Below are 23264 nucleotides of genomic sequence, written 5' to 3'. Positions count from 1 at the left end.
CCAAACACACCGTTTACTATTAGCAATTCAGATATATGAGAGTCAGTTTGTGGTTGCTTTGTTGCATAAAATCACAACGCAATCATCGGTTAGCTTTGGCAAATATGAAAACCACGGTACAAAAAATATTTCCAAAATATGAATAATATAGTAATGAAAATAAATTTAGACAAAACTTGAATCATTGAAATTATACAAAGGAATATATAATGGCTGTGTCATACCAATGGTGCAAGTTCAGTTGCCAAACACCGCCGAGCTCTCTCAACATATACACGAGCTTCTTCATACTGTAACGGAACACAAAAATCCAAACTATGATCAAATTATGGAAAGAATGTAATCAGAGTTCAAAATAGGAACATACTCCACCTTTTTGCAACGAACTGAAAGAACAGCCCTAAAGAAAGCACCATTACTGCTTCCATCACCACTAGCAGTTGTGTTACCCAACGAGCGGAGCTTGTTTTCGTCCCCATCATCCAGACGAGAAACATATTCAGACATCTGGTCCCACTCACCCATATGCCAAGCAGCATTTGCAGCCTATAGGAACAGAAACAAAAAGAAGAAAAATTAAGTTCACCTGTTAAAACTTATCTATAAATGGACAAGAAGATTTATCCACAACCATTGGAGCCATTTCCAGCCGAGCAGGCGGTTCTGCACCAGTCCATTGCTCCCTGCATAATGTGCTTAAATCTTCCCACCGAGCCAAGGACGCTAGGCACCTCATCCTCCCTAACATAAGCATGATTCTCAGCTGGTTACATTTGCTATGTATACTAAAGAAGATTCATATATGAATTATTAGACATAAATAACTCGCTATGTGGTTTTCTTTATTTTTCTTTTACGCGCACAATCATATTTGAACAGAAAATGACTTCCACAATAAGCCAATAACAAGGGTGCCCTAGTGGAGGATCTGAGAATTTTCAAAATGGTATTCTGGAAACTGTTTCTCAGGATTGGAAAGTGACAAGTCTTTGGGAAGGAGGGTACGGTGCAATAAAGAATAAGTAATGACCATACCCAATGTAGCATCCAAATTTTGGCTGTGTTGTAAAGGGCCAGATGCTTGAGATGACTTCATGGTATATGCCCTTAGGGCCTCATCCCAACGGTGCAATTTCTCATACCTACATTACACAAGATTAAACAGATATTGAAACAAGAAACTTGAATCATTAAAAATGATGGGTCTTATTTTAGCAAGTTTCAACCATATTTATCATTCAAAGCCATTAGTTTAGAAGTACTAATTATAAATGCCAGATAAGGATCATAATAAATGTGAGAAAATGATTCTTTGGCAACGGGGTCATAGGTGCAGTAGTAACTGGCATATACCAGGATTCCTTTAACTGAACTTCTAGATGCTGCTGTGAGTAAGTCAGTATTCCAATAGCTGCCTGTAGAAATTAAAAAAAGGTTTAAAAACTATAAAGATTACTCCTTTATCCTTTCACATGACACAAGGACCAACCTCATGCTGGTGCAGTTGATTGTTAATATGAATAAGGGATTCAACCACTGTAACAGGATTTGCACCCATCTTCTTTGAACATACAGCTTCAAACTCCATTTCTTTATAATGGAGGGCTTTTGCATATGCTCGACACTGAAAAAATAGTTCAGAAGTTTCAATAAAACACACATGCTCATGGAGATCTCAATAGTTTGCCAAAGAACACAAAGAGTAACAATACAGCTAACCTTCTCAGCGAGTGCGCCAAGGAGCCTAGTATCAATTGGAAGAGGCTTCTCATCATGTTCCATAAACTCTGCCTACTTACAGAAGCGGACAATTAATAAAAGAAACAGCATGACAAATGAATTGTAACTTTTGTATACAAAAATCCTACGACCAAACTTACCAAGTTCAACAGCGTTGCAAGAATTTCTGGTGGTATGTTTTGAGATGAGAATGCTGTCTTGAGACTTCTCACTAGTTGCTCCTGGGATGATTCGGTCATTTGGGCCCAGCAACTTGCAAAACCCGCAGCAAACAACTCGCGTCCAACAGAGGGCTGAATATTTCTGTCAGAAAATAATTCACAGCATGATCAACACATTATAAAGAACAACTGCTTTACCTGAAGCTGTGCTAGCCTTGCACAAGTGCGTAGAGCTGGAGATGGTGACTCTTTGAGAAGTGCAATACTAAAGTGCCTCATCCATTCAGCCCAATCTTCTCTAGTACTTCTCTGAGAAGCCTCGCCAGCACTTCTCAACCGAACATCGTTGACCTGCAGCAACCAAAAGTCTAAATTAAGTATAAGAAAAATATAGGGCTACATGAAAGAGCAGATGAACAATACAGGTTGTCAATCATTTTTCTCGAACAGAAGCAAAACCATCAATTACAACAATCTACTACCTAGTGACTACAACAGAGAAAGAAAATAGAAGAACAAAAAACACACACATCAGCCTAGTACAAAGACAAGCAACTATCACATTAAGTGGTTAGCAAGTGGTCATATTGATATGTGTGGCTACCATGAATACTTAAGCGGGTGTGTACACAGTAGCTGCTCAGAAACACTGAACAAGAACGTTAAGATTTAATTCTTTTGAAAAGGAACCAAGGTCTTCCCAGGTGAAATAACAATCTTCCAAAAAGTCAAAGGTTTTATGGGCAAGAGTGAGCTCTGATGTCTTAAAAGCTAGGCAAAGTTGTCAAAAGAACAACGGAAAACAATAATTAGTAAGAAGCAGAATACAAGTGAAGAAATCTATCAAATATAGCTGGAACCACAAAGCATATTACTTGATGACTTCTTGGTTGCCGCTGTGTTTCATCAGCTTCCTCGGAAGGAACACCCTCAAAATCATCAAGGGGGTCACTAATAACATCAGGTGGACACTGTGTGTACTTCTGTACTGACAAGTTATCGGAGATGAACAGTTCTCGCCTTAGTAATCGATTTTCAGTCTCATCCCATTTTTTGTACTGTAAGAAGTAAAACATGAAAAATTAGACAAAAGACATCAAAAGGTACAATGCATAATATTAAAACAGGGTACCCGCAAATGGTGCTTCACAAGAAGTTTGCGTATTGATGGTATGAAAATTGTAAATTCCTCTCCGAGAGCATGTGCGAGCGAGCAGAGCGCCTCAGCAGCTTCTTTCCGTAAATCATCATTGTTTCTACTCACATAAGGGGAAATAACAATCAAAGAAAAGAGATGCACAAGACAAAATGTATTAATTAAACTGATAAAAGTAAAAATAACCAGTTACAAATTAAGTAGAAATAAAAATAATATTGTGATAATAGATATGCTACGAAAACAAGAACTTAAAAAGCACAAGGAAAATCCAATATGCTAGATACATTAAATTATTTGTAACCATAAACCTTACCCATCCAAGACGAGCTTCAGATGATGCACTAACGCCGATACATGAGTACCAACCTGGACAAGATATATCGAAGATGCATGATGAGCAATACAAAAGCACAGAAGCAACCTTTTGCAAAAAAGATATGATACATCAAACTTGATTAGAACATCAACCGACCTGCACCTTAGGTATAAGCTTAGTCAAAGTAATGATAGCACGCCGTCGGATGTCAACTAGCTCCACTTTAAATAAACGAACAAGCACTGGAGCAACCAAGTGCATGTGCTCATCCAAATTTCCTAAAAGGTGCCATAAGTTAACATATGCTAGTTTCAACATAAATTAGGGACATGAAAAAAAAGTAGGAGTTGGATACAAACCGCCAAACACTTCAAGTGTGTGTAATATGTCAGGCACATAGCAATAATCATTGCAACGTTCAGCATCACCCAAGACTTGAATACAACTTGGCAAAATATGGAGTAAATACACTCTGAACTCATCATTCAATGCTAAGCATAGTTGCTCAACAAGATGAAGAACCTGGAGAAGCAAGACAGTAAAATTAAGAAAATCACAATATGAAACACCAGAATCACAAAATTATTACTCCACAAATTTTCTGTTTGCCATGACATAATTATTAGGAATACATAGAAATTATATCATTTAAACTGGACTTTTCACAAACGACGCTCAGGAAACATAGTCACTCACCCAACCACAGAATCAGTTTGGGTGCACCCAATCTTTCAGCAGGTTAGCAAGACATGCACTAAATACACAGAACTCACTATACGGCATGGTGAATGCTTAACCAAGGCAATAGTGAGTGGTTAACCAAGGATGAACATGCAAGAAAATAGTAATCATATGTTTGTATCTATAAAGAGGGCGCAAATGATGAGCTACGAATAGCACATTCGTATACACACTACCACTTCTTAATTTTCTAAGGGTTCCCCTCTTGCCTGATTCCAACCAAGTCTCCCACCTCTATTTTTGTATCTATTGAAATAGACAATTATGTTATTATCTAGCAGGTCTATATGTTATCTGCTGGCTTATTACGTAGTACATTGTACTATTCTTTTCTAGTAAACTACAATATTGCTACCCTGCCAATAATGCAGCTATTATATTACTACAGTGAACTATGCGTTGTCGGGAAGTACCCATATTAAATTCCACTGTTATCAGCTGACTTATGATTTTAAAACTGGGGTGGGGCTATCTTGTGTAAGATATATGGCGACAGGGATCTTATTTAGTTAACCTTGTCCTATAGAAGATCAGTTCAGAGTTTGCACTGTAACGAATAAAATAGCCATGCGCACAGAAGCATGTGGTGACAAAAGATGATACCAACCGTTGAATATAGTCATCAACAGAGCTAACCTAAAATAAGTGGGATAGTTGAAATTGAGCATCAAGCCTACTGTATGACTGAAGAAAAAAATTGCAGTTTACTGTTTGCCTTTTGTGTTCTTTCCCATGTAAGCATGCCATTATGCCTCATCTAGGGAAATTAGAAAATGTAGGTGTGCAACAGAACATAACAACAGAGGAAAAGTGTTATTACTGGAGAACCCTGTGGGCCCTGTATAGTCCGCTTTGGTGCAGGAAGGCTGAACGAGGAAGTCCATAATTCAGAGACAAGAGACAGTATGTCTTGTAAATACTTCCGAATGTGCTGAAATAAGTAAATCTGATGAGATACGCTGGATACCAATTGCAACAGCAAAAATCTTCAAAGAATGAAATGAAGAGAAAGGGTAACACTAGAAGGGCCATCTTACCTGTCGAACAATAGATATTAATGTCCCGAGTTTCCAGGTTATGAACTCTTTCAAACCACCGTCCTCGCACATACGAACGGCGCGGAATAGCTCAGGGAGAACCTTCCAGTCAAAAGAGGAAGTATTTCAGAAAAAAAAAAGGTGCAACTCTAACATGTATTCTATCTTTTCACACAAAAACATAGCAGTACCAACCCAATTGCCTTATATCTAACCCTAATACTCCCTCCGTTCCAAATTATTTGAAGTTCTAGCTTTGTCCTAAGTCAAACAAACTTCTATACATTTGACCAAGTCTACAGAAAAAATGTGCTAATAGTTATAACATCATACATATATATAGGTATATATATAGCACCGCTAAAGTGAGCCTGAGCGCAAAGTAAATTATTCTGCGCGCTGGTCCGCCACACGCGAGCCACCGTGCTCTACCCAAACCAACATGGGTCTCCTGATTTATGCACACATAACCACCCCACGTTTGATTAATCGAACGTAATCTGGCAGCCTTCAATAGTAATCAAGCCATACCTCAATAGTAATAAGCCTTGTGGCTACGACTGCTAGGTCAATGCTAGTTGATAGTAAAAGGTTATCTCTATAGAATGAAACCATTGTGGTACATAGAAAACAAACCTCTGCTCTAATTTTTTACTACCATTATATGCCATGTTTACTAGTACAAATATATCAACTGGAAACCTATATGCTAGTAGTATTAGGCCTAGCCGTAAAGAGCTATGCATCATTACTGTAAGATCTTTAACATTTTATGGTAATATTACTTAAGTTTGGAAAGTCACATGTACACATAACTACTGCATGTGAGTTCCAATTTACACCGTCGCTCATGAACGTGCACATGCACTTTTTACTAGAAAATCCTACCTGTTTATTACCGTGTTCATCAGGTTTACCACCAACTTCTTATCCTATGCATCAGTCGTAACTACCTACAGATCATTACAACATTGGGAGAAACCTTTTACCATCAAACCAAAGAATTTGCTGGTTTGGTTGACTTTACCTACCACAGGAGCGCATGATAAGGCTTACGCACGGGACTGGTAATGTTACCATGGAGTGGTGTGTGGCACCTTGTAATGATTTTATTTCCGTTACACGGACCCTGCGCAAGTGGGAGCTATGTGCACCGGGCTGCCGTGCCCTTTTTTTACCATACATGACAGTCTTTTTTACCATGGTTAGTAGCAGGAGCCGTGGGGCACTTTCGCGTTGTGCCTTGTGCGGTGCATGGAATCTGGTAAAGAAATTTAATTCCGTAACCATTCATTGCTAACACTTTTACCGTGATTAGGGAATAGTTCCGCCAGGCAGAGGTTTGGCGTGCTGCAGCAGTAACAAAAATTATATCCGTTACCATATTTACTATTGGTTTTACCTTCATATGCTACAGATAGGTGGTGGTGGGTTGTACTGCGCGAGCGGCACGCCGTGTAATTAGCACCGGAGAATATGATTAGAGGATTTGAGTGGGCACTTAGTTTAGCGCCACCGAGTATATAGAACAAAAAATTATTTCATGAAATATAACGAAACTAATTTGGTGTTGTAGATGTTGATATTTTTTTTTCTAGAGACTTGGTCAAACTTAAAAGAATTTGATTTAGGACAAATCTGGAACTTCAAATACTTTGGAATGAAGGGGGTATATTGAAAGCTTGGAACTACAAAGGTTGTTTAGCTTTCTGGTTGTGATTCACTCAACCAGATGAAAACTTTATCTGTTCAATAAATGATCTTGGGACCCATCAAGAATTTGGATAACTGGAGAAATGGAGATCACAGGAAATCTTGGGAAAAACAACTGATACTGTTTGAAGAAACTTGCTAGGTACAACTTTCTCATGACATAAAAAAGGTTATCCTGCAATTAAGCTTGAAATTTGACATTGTTGTTAAAACTCCCCAAATCACATAATTCATGATTTGGTTGTGGAAGGACTTCAGTTGATGCAACAAACAGGTTGTTGACCCAAATCAGTTACGGTTCCTTGGAAAGCTAACAACTCAAGGCCATGCATGGCCAAAGTATCAGCTAGAAATAGAATGTCTCATGCATGAGTATTCCAGTCAGCCAGAGATGGTGGATCATATCTGGACAGTATTGTGGTGAAACATGACTACTATAAATGCATAGAACTTGCAGAGTTGCAGTACAGTAGAGAAAATGAGTCTCACCTTTGGTAAATAGGGAACACAGCCAAGGCCCATTGACTAGATCCAAATGTATCACAGAGAACACAAAAAAATTATTAAAGTGATAATGCAGAAACATAGTCTAAAGGACAAATTATTCAAAATAGAAATATTACCTTAAAAACGAAGATAAGAGAGCCGACAACCATTTGATGATAACTTGCAAGGGAAGGATCTCGGAGAATTCGCATGAGAGAACTAATTGCAACCTGGCAATTGAGAATTACGGTTAAAGGGACTAACACAAGGGTCCTTCCTGTTTCCAACATAGGTAACACAAAATCATACCGTTGAATAGTAGTCCTCAGACGCCGAAAAAGATGGCCAGAAATCAGTTGGTGTCTCTTCCATGGAAACGATATGTTGTGCAGTCTCAACTGTTGGACGTAGAACCTCTCTATGTTGACCAGGTAAATTATGTTGACCAGGTAAATTATGTTGATTACGCTTATGTGCATGAGGGTCCAACGCACCCATAATCCCTAAAACCTGTAAAATATATCACCTTATAACACAAGGGCACTATAATTGTTTTTCATGAAACAGCAACGCATCAGCCAAATAAATACCTTCAGAACTTCCAATCTAGTCGACCATTCCAATTCACCATTCAGCAACTTCAAGAGTAAGCCAAGCAACGGAGGATATTCGTTATAGGGAGCAATAACATAGCTGATGACCATCCATGAAAAATCAGAAAATATAAGCGATGACCAAGCCATGGCAATACATACATAGTGAAATTAATTACTCTACAACATATATGAAAACAAGTACTTGGACGTTATAACGCAGCTATCTTCCACATTAGTAACTGGGCGTCCACCAGTTGGCTAGCGCCTCGCACCTGGGTGTGTGTGAAGACCACCACCAGCGTGCGAGCCCTCTGCTCTGCAGGGTATGTGCCTTCATTGTTTCTTCTTAATTTAAAAAGGCACATGCCCTGTTGGTGAGTTTTTATTTTTACATATTAGCAAACTATCATCAAGGGTCAAGACTTGAGAGCCATGTGTGCCCGCAAGGCAGGAAGCGGAGCAGGTAGTTGTACCAAACACAAAGGGTAAGATACCACCCAAGAAAGTGAAGTTTTTAAGGGGGGCTCACAATGATTCTATAACTACCGAGTGTTACGAATGTAATGTTTATAGGACGGCTTGGCTCATGGGCCCATCAAACCTAGGATTGGCATATGTCTTCTTTCTTTACAAAAAAACTGTAGGGAAGGCCCCGATAGTATATATTTACAAGAGAGAGGGGGGTATATACCGAGATATTTACAAAGAGTTAAAAACAGAGAGCAGTTTATATACAAGCCAGGAGGTTAATATAAAGAGTCAATCCAGCTACCAAGAGGAGCCTAGAGCTCCTCCTTGAATCTAAAGGACAACAAGCTCAAGCTCGGTATCAGGGGAACATGCTAAAAAAAAAACTTCGAGTTCTACTGTTAGATATGGTGAAATGCTGCTAAAAAACAGTTCAGCCTCGTCGCATCTATTTGACCAAGGTCATCATCGGTGGTCCACTGGATGCTTAATTTTTTATACAGTTAGGCAAGGCTGAAAGGGGCACAACTAAGAGGTGGTTCCGCATTTCTCATGGTCTGTCGCTGCAGAGGCCCATGAATTGTACTCCCTCCGTCTCAGTGCATAGGGCATGTGCATAGTTCTAGGTCATCGATTTGACTAACTAAAATTGTGTTATATGTCATCAAAAGCATATCACTGGATTCATATGTGAATGCAGTTTCTAAATATATATATTTTATTACATATAATACATATTTAGCTAGTTAAATTGATGACCTAGAACTGTGTGCATGCCTTATGCACCGAAATGGAGGAAGTATACTACTATGTTTTTAAGGCGACGCCTTACCGCCTTAGGGAGGGGGGCGCTTTGGCGCCTAGGCGACGCCTAGGCGGGCGCTTTGGACGCCTAGGCGCCCAAAGCGGTCGATTTTCCAAAGCGGAGGGGGAGCGCTTCGACGCCTAGGCGTCGCCTAGGCGTCGACGCTTTAAAAACATAGGTATACTATATTGCTAACAAAATACTGTGAATACTCACATTTTCTTTTTCTCTAAAACTAAGGTCACGATTACTATTTCAAACCTCAAGTTTGGAGTAGGAAACAACGCTAAATATGCTAACACCAATAAGAACAAGCAATAACAAACTTTAACGGACAGGCAGAAAATTTTAACAGCGAAAATCTTGTGATACAGAATTGATGTCATGTTGTGAATTTGAGACATGCAACTCAATATGCACACAAATGCGAGAAGACAAAAAAAGGCATGTACCCTGTGCTTTGAATAACTTGTCCAAGGGTTGCTACTGCGACTTCCCTTTTGCTCACAGAACCTCCATCCAAAAGAGCATCCACAACCAGAGGCATTAGCTCAGGAAGATATTGCCTCATTGCAAAACCACCCTATCACGCAGAACACAAATCATCACAAGTCAGAAGTCCTGGTTGGACCCATTGTTACACGACAAGATTGGACCAATTTGAACTTATGTAAAAGTAGAGGGGCTAAAATGAACCAAACATCACATGATAGAGAAAGACATACCACTTTGGCCAGTTCCCCGACAGTGGCAAGCACTCCCGCAGCAAGCACAATATTGGCCATTGGTCCTGTTCCTTCACAAAGTCTAGCCACCAGCGCCTGATAGAAAACATGGAAGTAGGAAGGCTAGCACAAGAAACAGTGTAAATGATCTCATGTCTTACTAACCTTGTGAATTGGAGCAACATAAGGAAGTATTAGCCGTGGACAGCTCCTAATTAAGCAGCCCAACAATCTAGCACTTTCCTCTCTACACTTGCTATCCATACTGCAGACAGCATAAAGATATTTAGAAGCATGAGCCTGTAGTAACACAATATGAATTGAAACCAGCACTGATCATTATTAGCACAACAATTTTAGATGCTACAAACCTTTGATCAAGATAAGTGAGCAACTGTATAAGATAGCGACGAAGGGCAGGCAGTACATATGCAGGGTTTTTTTCAGATAATCTGCCTGCAACTAAAATTGCCAATTCTCTTACGCCGTACTCCTAAAGCATGGAGCAAGGAAAAAAATTGTCAGCAATAGCAAGGGTCATATAATGTTTAGAAATTACTTGCTACTAACAGATATATGAAGGGAACGTGAACTGGAATAGTGCAAAGAGAACAGCAAAATATCCGGATCCTAATGTAGATATTTCTCAGCATGGATATAATAACCAAGGACTATTCTTTTTTGCTTGCAAAGATGTGGTATTTAAACACTACTTTCACAATGTCCCTGCTCCAAAAAATACTTTCATAAAAGAAGAAAAAATAAGAACAAACTAAACAAATGTGCCAAAAGCACCTGGTAACATATCTATAAGTGTCTAATAGCCTACTCTATATGGTAACTGATAAACACGCCATACAGTGTACCTCGTCATTTAAGGCAACAAAAATTGAAGTCAGGATGTCAGCTTGGGCCAAGAAATCATCAAAAGTCGGATTGCGGCACAGAGCCCTGAAGACTGAACTCCTAACACCAACATCAGCATCAGCAACTGCAGCAATAAGAAGTTTTTCCACTATCTGCATAGGGATATAACAAGAATGACATGATCAATACTATGTCAACCAAAATGCATCAGAGGAATTATCACTATAGTGCCTATGACACAATATAAAGTGTGCAACCCCCATGAACCAAGTCCAAATCTAAAAATAATGTGTAACCGACAGGGATCGATGGCTTAAGCATGAGTGACTATCACACAGCTGGTCAGTCAATAGACAAGCTCCTGATTGCAGGTCCTTTCTGTGTGTAGGCAAAATCATTCTGTATTAACCCAACAAACTAACCCTTGCCTCCACCCGACGCACTCACTCAACACCACCGTCTCCAACAGCCATTGTGCCACCTCCTCCCTCCCATTCTTCCTAGTCGATGCAGCCTCTGAACTCCACTCTACGAACCCACCACCTCCTCCAGTTAGGCCAGTTTCAATCTTCTGCTCCATTTACATTTAGTGATTCCTAATCTGCTCACTTGATGTTGTCTAGTAAGGCAGTAACTAAGTACATCCTATGTTTTTAAGGCGACGCCTTACCGCCTTAGGGAGGGGGGGGGGGCGCCCAAAGCGGTCGATTTTCCAAAGCAGAGGGGGAGCGCTTCGACGCCTAGGCTTCGCCTTAGGGACGCTTTAAAAACATAGAGTACATCTGATGATTTGTTAATAAAGACAGTAATGCAGTTACTAGGTACATAGTGATTTGCTATGGGCAATGGCGAGTAGAGGCTCTCAATGTTCTGATGCCATGGTAGTACCGAGTTTGCTGCTCTTCTGATCCTCATGTATTGTTACCTGATGTATCATGTTGTCTGCCCAACCTTGTTTTGTGGAAATGCATATCGTCGCACCCATAACATGTGTGGGGCAACTTAAACAATCATGAAATATGTTAACAGGTATAAATATCCTAGTTCCCCACTGTGCCATATATGATGCGAACTACTTCCTCTACCCTTTCACGCCTATCCTCTTCTCATACATGGTTTGCTTCATGTCAATGTTTATAAATACTACAGTTCCACATGAGAAACTTTACTCATTCAGTGTAAAAATCATCATTCATGATTAAATTGTAAATTGTATGCAGACATGCATGCATAAATTAACATATTCAGTGCAATGAAAGATGGTAGGAGCCGTCTACCATGTCATATCTTATGAGACGTTAACTCAGTTTCCCGCATTCTACATTACCATGCAAGTTACGTTTCAAACTAAAACATGTACCAATTGATACTAGTCAATTGTCTCTAATATGTTATCTACACCATAAGGCTAATTAGTGTATGGAGTAGCCAGTTAATGCCAGTACTATGTCCAGGTGTGAAATTTGTGTTGAGGGTACCAATGGTTTTTTTATGAGAATGCAATTCCTCCATTTCACAATATAAGTCCGCTTTTTACTTAGAAATAGCCATTTCACAAAGATAAGAGACATGTGTGGTGGGACTATGGGACTATGGGAGAGAGCTGGCCAAGGCTATGATGAGGTTCCACAGTAAGCACACAATAGTTGTTGACATGTTTTTCCTTAAGAGGGCTAAGGCACAGGTGCTCATGTGTTGTAGAGCAAAATAATAAGTTACTTCAAAGCAACATAGATATATGGTCGCCGAAGGCTTGAATCTTTTATATGGTTCTTTAGAACGCTATTACCAGGTCAACTTATGTTTTCAAACTGGAAAATACAAAATCAAGAAATTCATTAATGAACTATGGTTAATTTCAGCTTACCTGTGTTAAAAAATTGTTGCTTCAGTTTTTTCAGCTAATAGTTCAGAGTAAAAAAAATATTATGCCAATTGCAGAATTTTGCATGATGGTTCAACAAATTATTAGCTTCACCCCAAATGCAAGAAGTCATGTATGATGTTACCAGAAGTAGTAAAACAAAGGGTGGTGTAGGCAGTACCGAAGTTTAGATATGGTATTTAATGTGGCAAGCTGAAGCAGTATCGTGTAACGAATTTTCAATAAAAATCCAATCAAGAAAGATATGGTTCACGACATGCTTGAATGTTATATTGAATAACTAAGTCTGATCAAGAAGGGCATGCTTCAGAACATGCTTGCATAGAAACTGAGATTTTGGATTTTATCTGTGACTATGGCTTCTGTAACGAAACAATTGCACATGCAGTTATTAGTAACTCGTTTCAAAGCATTTATCTCAGCTCTCCCCAAAAATACATGTTATAGCAGGCATGTCTAGTAAGTACTAATAATAAGCATCAAACAGGATAGCTTCAGTATGCATGTCAGATAATTAATGAACACATGATGAAGTTGAAGACAAACCTCTTCTACAAGACGACGGCGCTTAGCTCCTCCCATACGATTTGACCTATTTGAACTGAACTGTGAAGTAGACGAAGCAGAAAGAGAGTGTGCAACTAATCTGCAACAGCATATCGCAGCAGCTTTTCGGGTACTGCTATCCTCATCTTCCAGATAAAGGATGACACTCTCTCTTGCCAATTCCAGGAGCTCATGACCCTGAAACCAGTACATAATTTAAAGCCCGAAGATGATGACAATCACACAGCTCAGTGGAGCATTTCGAACCTTAAAGTTAAAGTTTGCCAGGGTACGCAGAGCAAGTTGGACAAGCACTGGACCACTAGAATCCACAAAGTGCTGCAAACTGTTGGATCTGGTTGCTCGATTAACAGTAGAACCGGACCTCGTAGATGACTTTGGAAGTGCTTGAGCTATACAATCCAATAAACGCTCTTGAATAGTTGGCAGTAGAGACGGGATGCTGTAGGAAATGGGGAGGTAATGTTTTCATGCCAAGGACAGAATAAAGCAAGAGAATTCAAACCAAGAAACAATACCTGGTACTTATAGACTCAAGTGCATCTACAAGTTTATCAGAAAGACCGGCAGAAAACATGGCATCTAGCAGCCCACCACGAATATGGCGTTCCATTGCAAGACCCATGGCTTTTGAAAAGCTTCCAACACAAGTAATAGCCTCAAGAGATGGACGTCCTCTGCGAGGAGCAATCTGCGAACAGAAACGCGCCATTAAGCAGGACAAAGTTCAAGTAAACACCAAAGTACAAAAGGGTTATGAAGCATACTGCTTCATGCAGAAGTGGGGTAATTGAGGGCAAACTGGGCACAAGTTCTGCACCCAAAGCACCAGCCATCTCTCCCAGAGCAACAAACCCACTAGCACGCTCATCCGGGGTACGTAGAACAAACAAGATATGTTCCATGCATATCTGGGAATGAGAACAACGCATGTCAAGCTTGCATGGTTTTCAAACTATTGTGTTTCTGTTATAACTTCAAAATTAAGAAAAAATTGATACAAGAAATGAATCATATAAGGTGCAAAAGAGAAGAAAATGGTTTAGTAAGAAATTTAGCAGCGGGGAAAACCTTAAGGTAGTTGGTCACAAATCTGTCTCGCAGGAAGTGAGCAATTCGAGGAAGAAGAGATGTTATACTACGACGAACAAGCTGATCCCGGTGTTTCAAGTACGTGAGGACTATATCAGCCACTTCTCTGTACCTAGACATCATAAATTCCCCAGTATTCCTGCAATATTTCATGCAACAGAATCAGAGTATGCAAAGCTGTGTATTGTTGCCACAAGGGAAAAAGAAAGGGGTTGATGCTGTTTTGCTATATTGATGATCATAAATGCCAGAAGTTAAAACATGTGTTCCATAGTAAAAGAAATACAGGAAAGTATGGTACACTAGCAAACAGCCATAAGAAAAAAAACTTGCGGCACTATGAATATTGTGACAAACTTCCGGGGGGAAATCACTGCAAAATGAACTTTAAGTTACCTCAACAATTCTCCAACAGCCAATAATGAGCCATGGATGCTATGAACAGAAGCATTTTTGCCAAGTCCCACTTGTGCTGCTTCACACATGCGGTAATACCTGGTAACATAACATCATGAAAAAAATAAGATAGACAAAAGGGCAATATTCTTAGCTCATATAGTCGAGTCAAGTCACCAAGGTAGCAGCATGCCACTTAGTTCTGACTAGTCTGGCTACTGTTTTCTACAAAAACTACAGAGAGCAGAGTTACACACACTGAAATCAGTGGTAGTGTGGTACACAAACTGCAAATCAGAGTTGGGTTTGCTGCAATACTAAGAGAAAGGCTCAGCTCATCACTAATCAGAGAAGTTGAATTGTTGGCTGAAGAGACCAATGACCAACATGCAGATTAATCACATTGCAAAATGGTATCCCAGAAGTATATGGTCAGTGCTTTGCAACAAATAAACGACCGCGATGTGCTTTGGACATTGTTCCTAACAAACTAGCATAAATAGTTGCTGAGGGACACAATGTGTAATCTTACAACCAAATGCAATATATAACTTCTTTAGACCCAATGGTAGATTGAACCCCATGCAATCATGCAACATATGTTTAATCCTTAGAAGATGGGATACATCAACCATCAACAAGATGCTTAACAAGTGAATTCGTCAAATTCTGACTAACAGAGTAAGAAAATGGCAGTCTTAACTCTTAGGTGATCCAGTTGAGGCTACAAATGCTAGCTAGTCATAAGAGTAGTTAGTGGGGAGCATGGATGGAATTGAATGTAAGAAGTTACCAAAGGCTTGATATCAGTTTCAATTTGCAATTTTGGCCAAGGAGTTATTCCTAAACTTAGTGGAGTGGATGAGTGATCACTAAAAAAAGGGCAGCCTGGTGCACGTATCTCCCGCTTGCGCAGGGTCCAGGGAAGGGTCCAAACACTTTGGGTCTATAGTACGCAGCCTTTCCCTACATTTCTGTAAGAGGCTGTTTCCAGGACTCGAACCCGTGACCTCATGGTCACAAGGCAACAGCTTTACCACTGCGCCAAGGCTCCCCTTCAAGTAAATAAACATGGGTCCCAGTATTTGGTGCAAATAAGAGCTTAATAGACGAAGCATTGACACCATAACAATCCTCTTAACCACCAGACAGTTTACAGTAAGCTATTTCAAGTGCTGATCTCATACAATACAGCAATAGAGGTGAGGATAAAAGTATGCTTACCACTGTACACGCCACCGTGTCTCCCGCTTTTCTATAACATGAAGACAAGCACGCAAGGCTTCCACTGCTCGTTCACGCACAGCCTGTTTGGGGTCTCTCAGTGCTACCCATATAGCATCAACAAATTCAGGAACATGAACATTGAAAGTTGTGGAAGCATTCTCAGCCATCTCCTACAAATATATACGAAAAGGACACATTTTAGACAAATCATAAGCTCACTCATATTCACTGTAGTGCTTAACATTAGAAAATACAACTCATTATCAAGTTTAGCGTAATGAAATTTTGCGTAGAATTTGTCTACCATCATGACCTTGATTAAAACTTGTAATAACTATAGATTATGGAAGCTGACAAGTTACAACTTACTTTGAGAATAAGAACAGCTGCAAACCGACGATACTCTACTCGGTCCCCCTCAAGCCACCCTAAAGCAGTTTTAATCTGTAAAAAAACTGCTTGTTAGCAGATTGAAAGACATATATTCAAGAAAATCAGAACCAACTATAACATACCTGTCGCTCAACTTCATCTGCAGTCATTGCTCCCCCAGCTTTTGCTAAATGACCAAGCACAGTACTCGCTGGAACTAGGATTTCAGGGTCACGCTTTACTTCAAACACATTTCTCAAGAAACTGGCGAACTTGGAGACCTTTGAAGCACCTTCTCCGAAGGGCATATCAATCAATGCATCGATAGCACGGAGAGCCAGCAAATTTTCAGAAACATCGTTACTTTGCAATAAACTAGATATCTGCTCATAGAGCTGATCCATAAACCTAAGAAAAGCTTCACCGCTGAGATCTCGAGCTTCCTCCTCGACATGCTTTCGCAGGGCAGCAGCAATAACATCCTATTAGAGAGGAGTACAAAACATATCAATCTAGAAAAGCATATTGTTCGATATACGAAGATAGGTGCCAGTCAACATAAGGAATAAACAGTATCAACTACCAAAGAGTCTTGTGGTTAACTATCCAAGGAGCCAAACCTCAAAAACCCCAAAGGTACCAAATTAGGAATGACATCTATGTTGCATTGCCATAGACGTATAAACCATATGTGGGAACTACTAATTTCACGTTATTTCCACCAAAAGACCAACGCCTGTTCCTAGATTTCATGCTACATCTGATAGCCCAGCAGCTCTGAGGACATGAAACAACCACTCAATGAAGTATATATATGGGAAGCTATAGAACCACAGTACTCCACGCCATTGGTCATGCTAATCCGTACAGTACTACTAACACAAGCAAAATAACTCGATCAGGTAAACCCCCATTCCCGTTATCAACATCAATACCTACAAACAGCACCATCGCAAGCAACAAAACGATTGATCCAAGTAGCTTCCGGCAAGAGGATGAGACCTCATGACTGTTCATCCATTCGAGCCCGGAACCCTAGCTCCAGCCTAACCGCGCAAACAGCAACACCGAAATCTCAAAATCAGAACAAAGAGAAGGTAGGGAACGAACCGCTCCAGATGAGATGTAGGCCGCAATGTTGAAACTGTGGTCCTTGGGGATCAAATCTGCACGCCAAACGAAGCTTGGTTTTTAGCCACTCGCAGAGGAGAAAGAAATCGCTCGAAAAAAACGGCACGGAACAATCAGGGAGTGGAAGGGAGACAGTGGAACCATGACTTGGAGAACGGGGAGTACCTTTGGACTTCTTCCCGATCTCCGGGAAGTGCGGCGAGGGCTTCATGTCGACAGCGACTCCAGAGCAGTGGCGGATCTAGGATTTTAAAACAAGGTGGTCCACCTAAAAAAATTGACAACAAATATGGCATGCCAACATTCTAATTAATTTACCAATAGCACATAGAAATAGATCAATATGGTCTTACAGACGTACTAAAATTCTTAATTTTGCATAAGAGAAGCCTACATACTACATACCTTGAGAAGTTCAAAGAAGACGATATGGCATTGTTAATTTGTTACAGTAACTTGTTAGAGTGGCAAACAATCAGACAAATCATTATTATGTCACTGATCAGGTGTTCATGTACTGGGTAGAAAAATTAATGTGTATGCGTTCACAGGACTGTGTGCTCATGTACTGAGTAGCAAGTCTGGTTGTTTTGTTAACGCAGTAGACTTGACTCTTCCAACTGATTGATGCAATAGACAGCAAAGAGCAAACCCTAAATCAGAAATTGGGGAATGAGCAGTGCCACAGTGGACAACTTACCTCAAGTCCTCAGATCGGGCTAAACGCTGGCCGCCGGGCAGGATTGCTGGCTTGCTTCCGGCCGAGTGCCGGGGTCGGCAGAGAGCGGACTGGGCGGCAGGCGCCGGCTTGCAGCGGCGCCAGGGGAGCGCGGCAGAGCCGAGCGCCGGGCGGGCAGGGGCGGCCCCTAGGCGTATAGCGACGGCGACGCAGACGGCGACGGGCGTCGGCGTCCTGCGAGGCAGGCCGGCGAGGCAGGCGGCGAGCCGGCGAGGTCGGGTGCGAGCAGGAGCTCGGTGGTGCGTCTGTCCCAGTGTCCCTGCGGGCGTTGTTTGTTGGGCTAGCCAGCTGAGATGGGTCGGGACGAGTATGCCATTGTTTGTTGGGCTCTTTCTTTTATCTGGTCCTGATGTAATTTCCTATGGTATGTATAGACCGGTCTATACTTTTTTCATCAGTATAGATCAGTCTATACATGCCATTTTTTAGTTCTAAAAAAATGGCATGTGTGGGCCAGTCTAAAATGTTAGGGTGGCTCATGCCTATCATGTCCGCCTTGTAGATCTGCCTCTGCTCTCGAGTCGATGCCGCGGCGGAAAGCGAAGAAGAAAGGAGTGGTGCAGAAGAAAACAAAAGGAGGAAGGAGGGGTGGAGCTGCGGGCGAGGAGGGAAAGAGACAGCGGGTGTTTTAATCCTCTAGATGAAACAAGAGTCATGGCTTAAAGCGGGAGGGAGAAGCGAGAAAGCGTCATGCTACCGGCCACCGGGGAGCGCGTGTGCATGTAAGGCGATGTCGAGGGGGCGGTGAGGCGGCCTCACGTGGAAGGAGGAAGCAACGGTGAGTAGGACACTAGGAGGAGTATGGGTCCACGCGGAGCTGGATGCAGCACCGCATGGTATAAGTAAGGGATCCGTGTTTCTTTTTCCTTTTTGTTTTCCTTTTCGAATTTAGTTATGGGATATAGTAAGCTAAACTATTTTTTCGAGCAACAAAATTCTTTCTTAGCAATTATACTCGTTTTTTCCTATAGGTGGATGCAATATTACTATGTGAATGAACAGCGAGCAAGAATAAAAGTTGGAACGGGTCCCAAAAGAGTTTGGGAAAACCTATAACTTTTTTCAAAACCTTATGGCCTTCACATATTTGGATGCAAGCAATCAATTACACACAACAGAATTATGACAAAACGTGATCTAAACATTTACACAATAATCACCGTTCTTCCGCAACAAGGTTTTATGAAAAGGGATAACACATTCGCATCGACGCCACCAATTCCAACATGTGACGGCTAAACACAAGGATTGCATCCTTGTTGTTGAATCAAAAAAATGCCGCAACAAAAAGCGGCACGAAGACGACGCCTTCAACAATATAATGATGATGGTTATCGCTATAGGTTCCAACCAATAAAGGTAATATCTCGGATTTTCATCCTATACATATAACAATGTTCTAAACACCATCTTGATGACAGATCTTCTAACTGTTGTGTCATTTAATACTTCTCACAAAACTAATATGTGTCATCCGAAGTGATGCAAAAAAGGCCACCACGAGAGCATGCACCAACCTAGCCTAGTCGAGCGAGATGCACGGTCTCCATCGAGGTGCCGCGCAGATAGCGCAGAATCCTCTTGACGAGCAACAGGTGCTGCTCGCGCGGGTCATTCATGCATAGACATGCTTGCTAGACCGCGTAGGCGAGGTCGGGCGCGTGAGAGTGATGTACTAGAGCGCGCCCGCCAGGCTCTTGTACTCCGAGGCGTCGCGGATGGGCGCGCCCGCAGTGGTAGACAACTTGGAGCGCGCATCCATCGGTGTGGACACTCGCTTGCAGGCCGCCATGTTGGCACGATCCAACAGCTCGTCAGCATACTTCTGTCGAGAGAGGAAGAAGTCGGCATGGCTCTGCTTCACACTGATGCCGAGGAAGTAGTGGAGCGGGCCGAGATCCTTCATCAGGAACTTAGCGAACATGCGTCGTTGGAGCTGCTGGATGAGGGCCATCGACGGAGCTGTGAGGAGTGAGGATGATGTCGTCCACATACATAAGCAGTTATGCTGCCCTGGTGTCGCCGTGGGGCATGAACAACGACGGATCAGAGCGGGCCGCCATGAAGCCGATGGTACGGGGGTAGGCAGTGAACCGCGCGAACCAGACGTGTGGGTATGCTTGATCCCGTATAGTGACTTATCGAGGAGGCAGACATGATCCAGGTGAAGCTTGTCGACGAACCCCGCTGGTTGCTGGCAGTACACGCGCTCGGTGAGCTAACCATGGAGGAACGCATTGTTCACGTCCATTTGGTGCACTGGCTAGTCAAGCGTGGCGGTGACGGCAGATGGTAGCCGCCTTCACCACTGGTGAGAACATCTCATCAAAATCCACTCCAGGTCGTTGCGAGAACCCGCAGACAACCCAGCGCGCCTTGTAGCGATCTAGGCTACCGTCCGACTTGAGCTTGTGCCTGAAGAGCCACTTGCAGATGACAATGTTGGTGTCGTGGGGCCGCGGCACGAGCGTCCATGTCCTTGATACGTCCATTTTGCATCATGTTTTTATGTTGATATTTATTACATTACGGGTTGTTATTACACTTTATGATACAATTCTTATGTCTTTTCTCTCTTATTTTACAAGATTTACATGAAGAGGGAGAATGTCGGCAACTGGAATTTTGGACCAGAAAGGAGAAAATCCGAGATACATATTCTTCACAACTCCAAATGTCCCGAAACTTTACAAAGAATTATTTTGGAATGTATAAAAATATTGGACGAAGAAAGACCAGAAGGGGACCCACCAGGTGGCCACAAAGCCTGGGGGCGCGGCCTACCCCCAGGGCGCGCCCCTAAGCTTGTGGGGCCCCTGGCCAGCCTCGGGTGCCCATCTTCTGCTATATGAGAGGTTTTGACCTAGAAAAAATATGAAGAAGGCTTTTGGGATGAAGCGCCACCGTCTCGAGGTGGAACCTGGGCAAAAGCAATCTAGGGCTCCGGCAGAGCGATTTTGCCAAAAAAAACTTTCCTCCAGGAGGGGGAAATCGAAGCCATCGTCATCACCAACGATCCTCTCATCGTAGGAGGACCAATCTTCATCAACACCTTCACCAGCAACATCTTCTCTCAAACCCTAGTTCATCTCTTTTATTCAATCTTTGCCTCGAAATCTCAGATTGGTACCTGTGGGTTGCTAGTAGTGTTGATCACTCATCGTAGTTGATGCTAGTTGGTTTATTTGGTGGAAGATCATATGTTCAGATCCTTAATGATATTTATTACCCCTCTGATCATGAACATGAACATGCTTTGTGAGTACTTACTTTTGTTCCCGAGGACATGAAAGAAGTCTTGTTATAAGTAATCATGTGAATTTGGTATTCGTTCGATATTTTTATGAGATGTATGTTGTCTTTTCTCTAGTGATGTTATGTGAACATCGACTACATGACACTTCAACGTGATTTGGGCCTAGGGGAAGGCATTGGGAAGTAGCAAGTAGATGATGGGTTGCTAGAGTGACAGAAGTTTAAACCCTAGTTTATGCGTTGCTTCGTAAGGGGCTGATTTGGATCCATATGTTTCATGATATGGTTAGATTTATCTCAATTCTTCTTTCGTAGTTGCCGATGCTTGCGAGAGGGGTTAATCATAAGTTGGAGGCTTGTCCAAGTAAGGGCAACACCTAAGCGTCGGTCCACCCACATATCAAATTATCAAAGTAGCGAATGCGAATCATATGAGCATGATGAAAACTAACTTGACGATAATTCTCATGTGCCCTCGGGAGTGCTTTGCTTTATATAAGAGTTTGTCCAGGCTTGTCCTTTGCCATAAAAAGGATTGGGCCATCTTGCTGCACCTTTATTACACTTGTTACTCATTACGAATTACCTTGCCACCAAACTATCTGTTACCGATAATTTCAGTGCTTGCAGAGAATACCTTACTGAAAACTGCTTGTCATTTCCTTCTGCTCCTCGTTGCGTTCGACACTCTTACTTATCAAAAGGACTACCATAGATCCCCTACACTTGTGGGTCATCAAGACTCTTTTCTGGCATCGTTGCCAGGGAGTGAAGCGCCTTTGATGAGTGGAATTTGGTAAGGAAACATTTATATTATATGTTGAAATTTACTGCCACTTGTCACTATGGAAAACAAAAAAAATCTATGCACACGCAAGATCTATCCATGGAGATGCATGGCTACGAGAGGGGAGAGTGTGTCTATGTACACTCGTAGATCGTTGAGCGAAAGCATTTATCAACGTGGTTGATGTAGTCGTACACCTTCACGATCCGCCCGATCAAGTATCAAACATATGGCACCTCCGTGTTCAGCACACGTTTAGCTCGATGACATCCTCGCCTTCTTGATCCAGCAAGACAGGCAAAGTAGTAGATGAGTTCTGATACGTCTCGAATGTATCTATAATTTTTGATTGTTTCATGTTGTTATATTATCAATCTTGGATGTTTTATAATCATTTTATAGTCATTTTATATCATTTTTTGTACTAACCTATTGACATAGTGCCAAGTGCCAGTTCCTGTTTTTTCCGTGTTTTTACATCGCAGAAAATCAATATCAGACGGAGTCCAAATGCCATGGAACTTTACGGAGATTTTTTATGGGCCAAAAGGAACACAACGGGCCCTGGCTACGCCTGGGGTGCCCCGAGGGGGGCACAACCCACCAGGGAGCGCCAGGAGGCCCAGGCGAGCCCGGTGGGTTGTGCCCACCTCAGGTGCCCCCCAAACCGCCTCTTTGCTCTATAAATACCCCCAAAATTCCAGAACCCTAGGGGAGTCGACGAAATATTCATCCAGCCACCGCAGAGTCCAGAACCACCAGATCCAATCTAGACACCATCTCGGATGGGGTTCACCACCTCCATTGGTGCCTCTCCGATGATGCGTGAGTAGTTCTTTGTAGACCTTCGGGTCCGTAGTTAGTAGCTGGATGGCTTCATCTCTCTCTCTCTTGATTCTCAATACAATGGTCTCTTGGAGATCCATATGATGTAACTCTTTTGCGGTGTGTTTGTTGGGATCGGTGAACTTTGAGTTTATGATCATATCTATCTTTTTA

The 23264-nt window shown here is 41.8% G+C and overlaps 1 protein-coding gene across 1 annotated transcript in view; it reads right to left on the bottom strand.

The window, feature by feature from the left end:
* The window catches only part of LOC123052963 (serine/threonine-protein kinase TOR), a 30526-nt gene extending 11992 nt beyond the window's left edge, over nt 1-18534 (bottom strand). The window contains exons 1-37 of the mRNA XM_044476337.1: nt 18185-18534; nt 17650-17752; nt 17464-17519; nt 16497-16835; nt 16351-16425; nt 15979-16151; nt 14755-14853; nt 14338-14497; nt 14034-14177; nt 13785-13957; nt 13513-13708; nt 13246-13443; nt 10814-10966; nt 10319-10440; nt 10113-10212; nt 9948-10043; nt 9675-9805; nt 7944-8046; nt 7663-7863; nt 7491-7583; nt 7357-7392; nt 5155-5256; nt 4938-5048; nt 3736-3898; nt 3533-3654; nt 3374-3426; nt 3034-3157; nt 2777-2959; nt 2100-2252; nt 1881-2033; nt 1720-1791; nt 1490-1624; nt 1354-1415; nt 1036-1142; nt 632-741; nt 373-546; nt 225-290 (exon numbers count right to left, since the gene is read on the bottom strand). Coding sequence (XP_044332272.1) covers nt 225-290; nt 373-546; nt 632-741; nt 1036-1142; nt 1354-1415; nt 1490-1624; nt 1720-1791; nt 1881-2033; nt 2100-2252; nt 2777-2959; nt 3034-3157; nt 3374-3426; nt 3533-3654; nt 3736-3898; nt 4938-5048; nt 5155-5256; nt 7357-7392; nt 7491-7583; nt 7663-7863; nt 7944-8046; nt 9675-9805; nt 9948-10043; nt 10113-10212; nt 10319-10440; nt 10814-10966; nt 13246-13443; nt 13513-13708; nt 13785-13957; nt 14034-14177; nt 14338-14497; nt 14755-14853; nt 15979-16151; nt 16351-16425; nt 16497-16835; nt 17464-17519; nt 17650-17695 — 4584 coding nt within the window. The 5' untranslated portion in view covers nt 17696-17752; nt 18185-18534. The remainder of the gene's footprint in view (nt 1-224; nt 291-372; nt 547-631; nt 742-1035; nt 1143-1353; nt 1416-1489; nt 1625-1719; nt 1792-1880; nt 2034-2099; nt 2253-2776; nt 2960-3033; nt 3158-3373; nt 3427-3532; nt 3655-3735; nt 3899-4937; nt 5049-5154; nt 5257-7356; nt 7393-7490; nt 7584-7662; nt 7864-7943; nt 8047-9674; nt 9806-9947; nt 10044-10112; nt 10213-10318; nt 10441-10813; nt 10967-13245; nt 13444-13512; nt 13709-13784; nt 13958-14033; nt 14178-14337; nt 14498-14754; nt 14854-15978; nt 16152-16350; nt 16426-16496; nt 16836-17463; nt 17520-17649; nt 17753-18184) is intronic.
* Between the last annotated feature and the right edge of the window lie 4730 nt (nt 18535-23264).

The sequence above is a fragment of the Triticum aestivum genome, chromosome 1A, assembly GCF_018294505.1.
Source record: "Triticum aestivum cultivar Chinese Spring chromosome 1A, IWGSC CS RefSeq v2.1, whole genome shotgun sequence".
Taxonomy (NCBI): Eukaryota; Viridiplantae; Streptophyta; class Magnoliopsida; order Poales; family Poaceae; genus Triticum; species Triticum aestivum.
The sequence above is the reverse complement of the archived record's forward strand: the minus strand, read 5'-3'. Positions and strand labels throughout refer to the sequence as shown.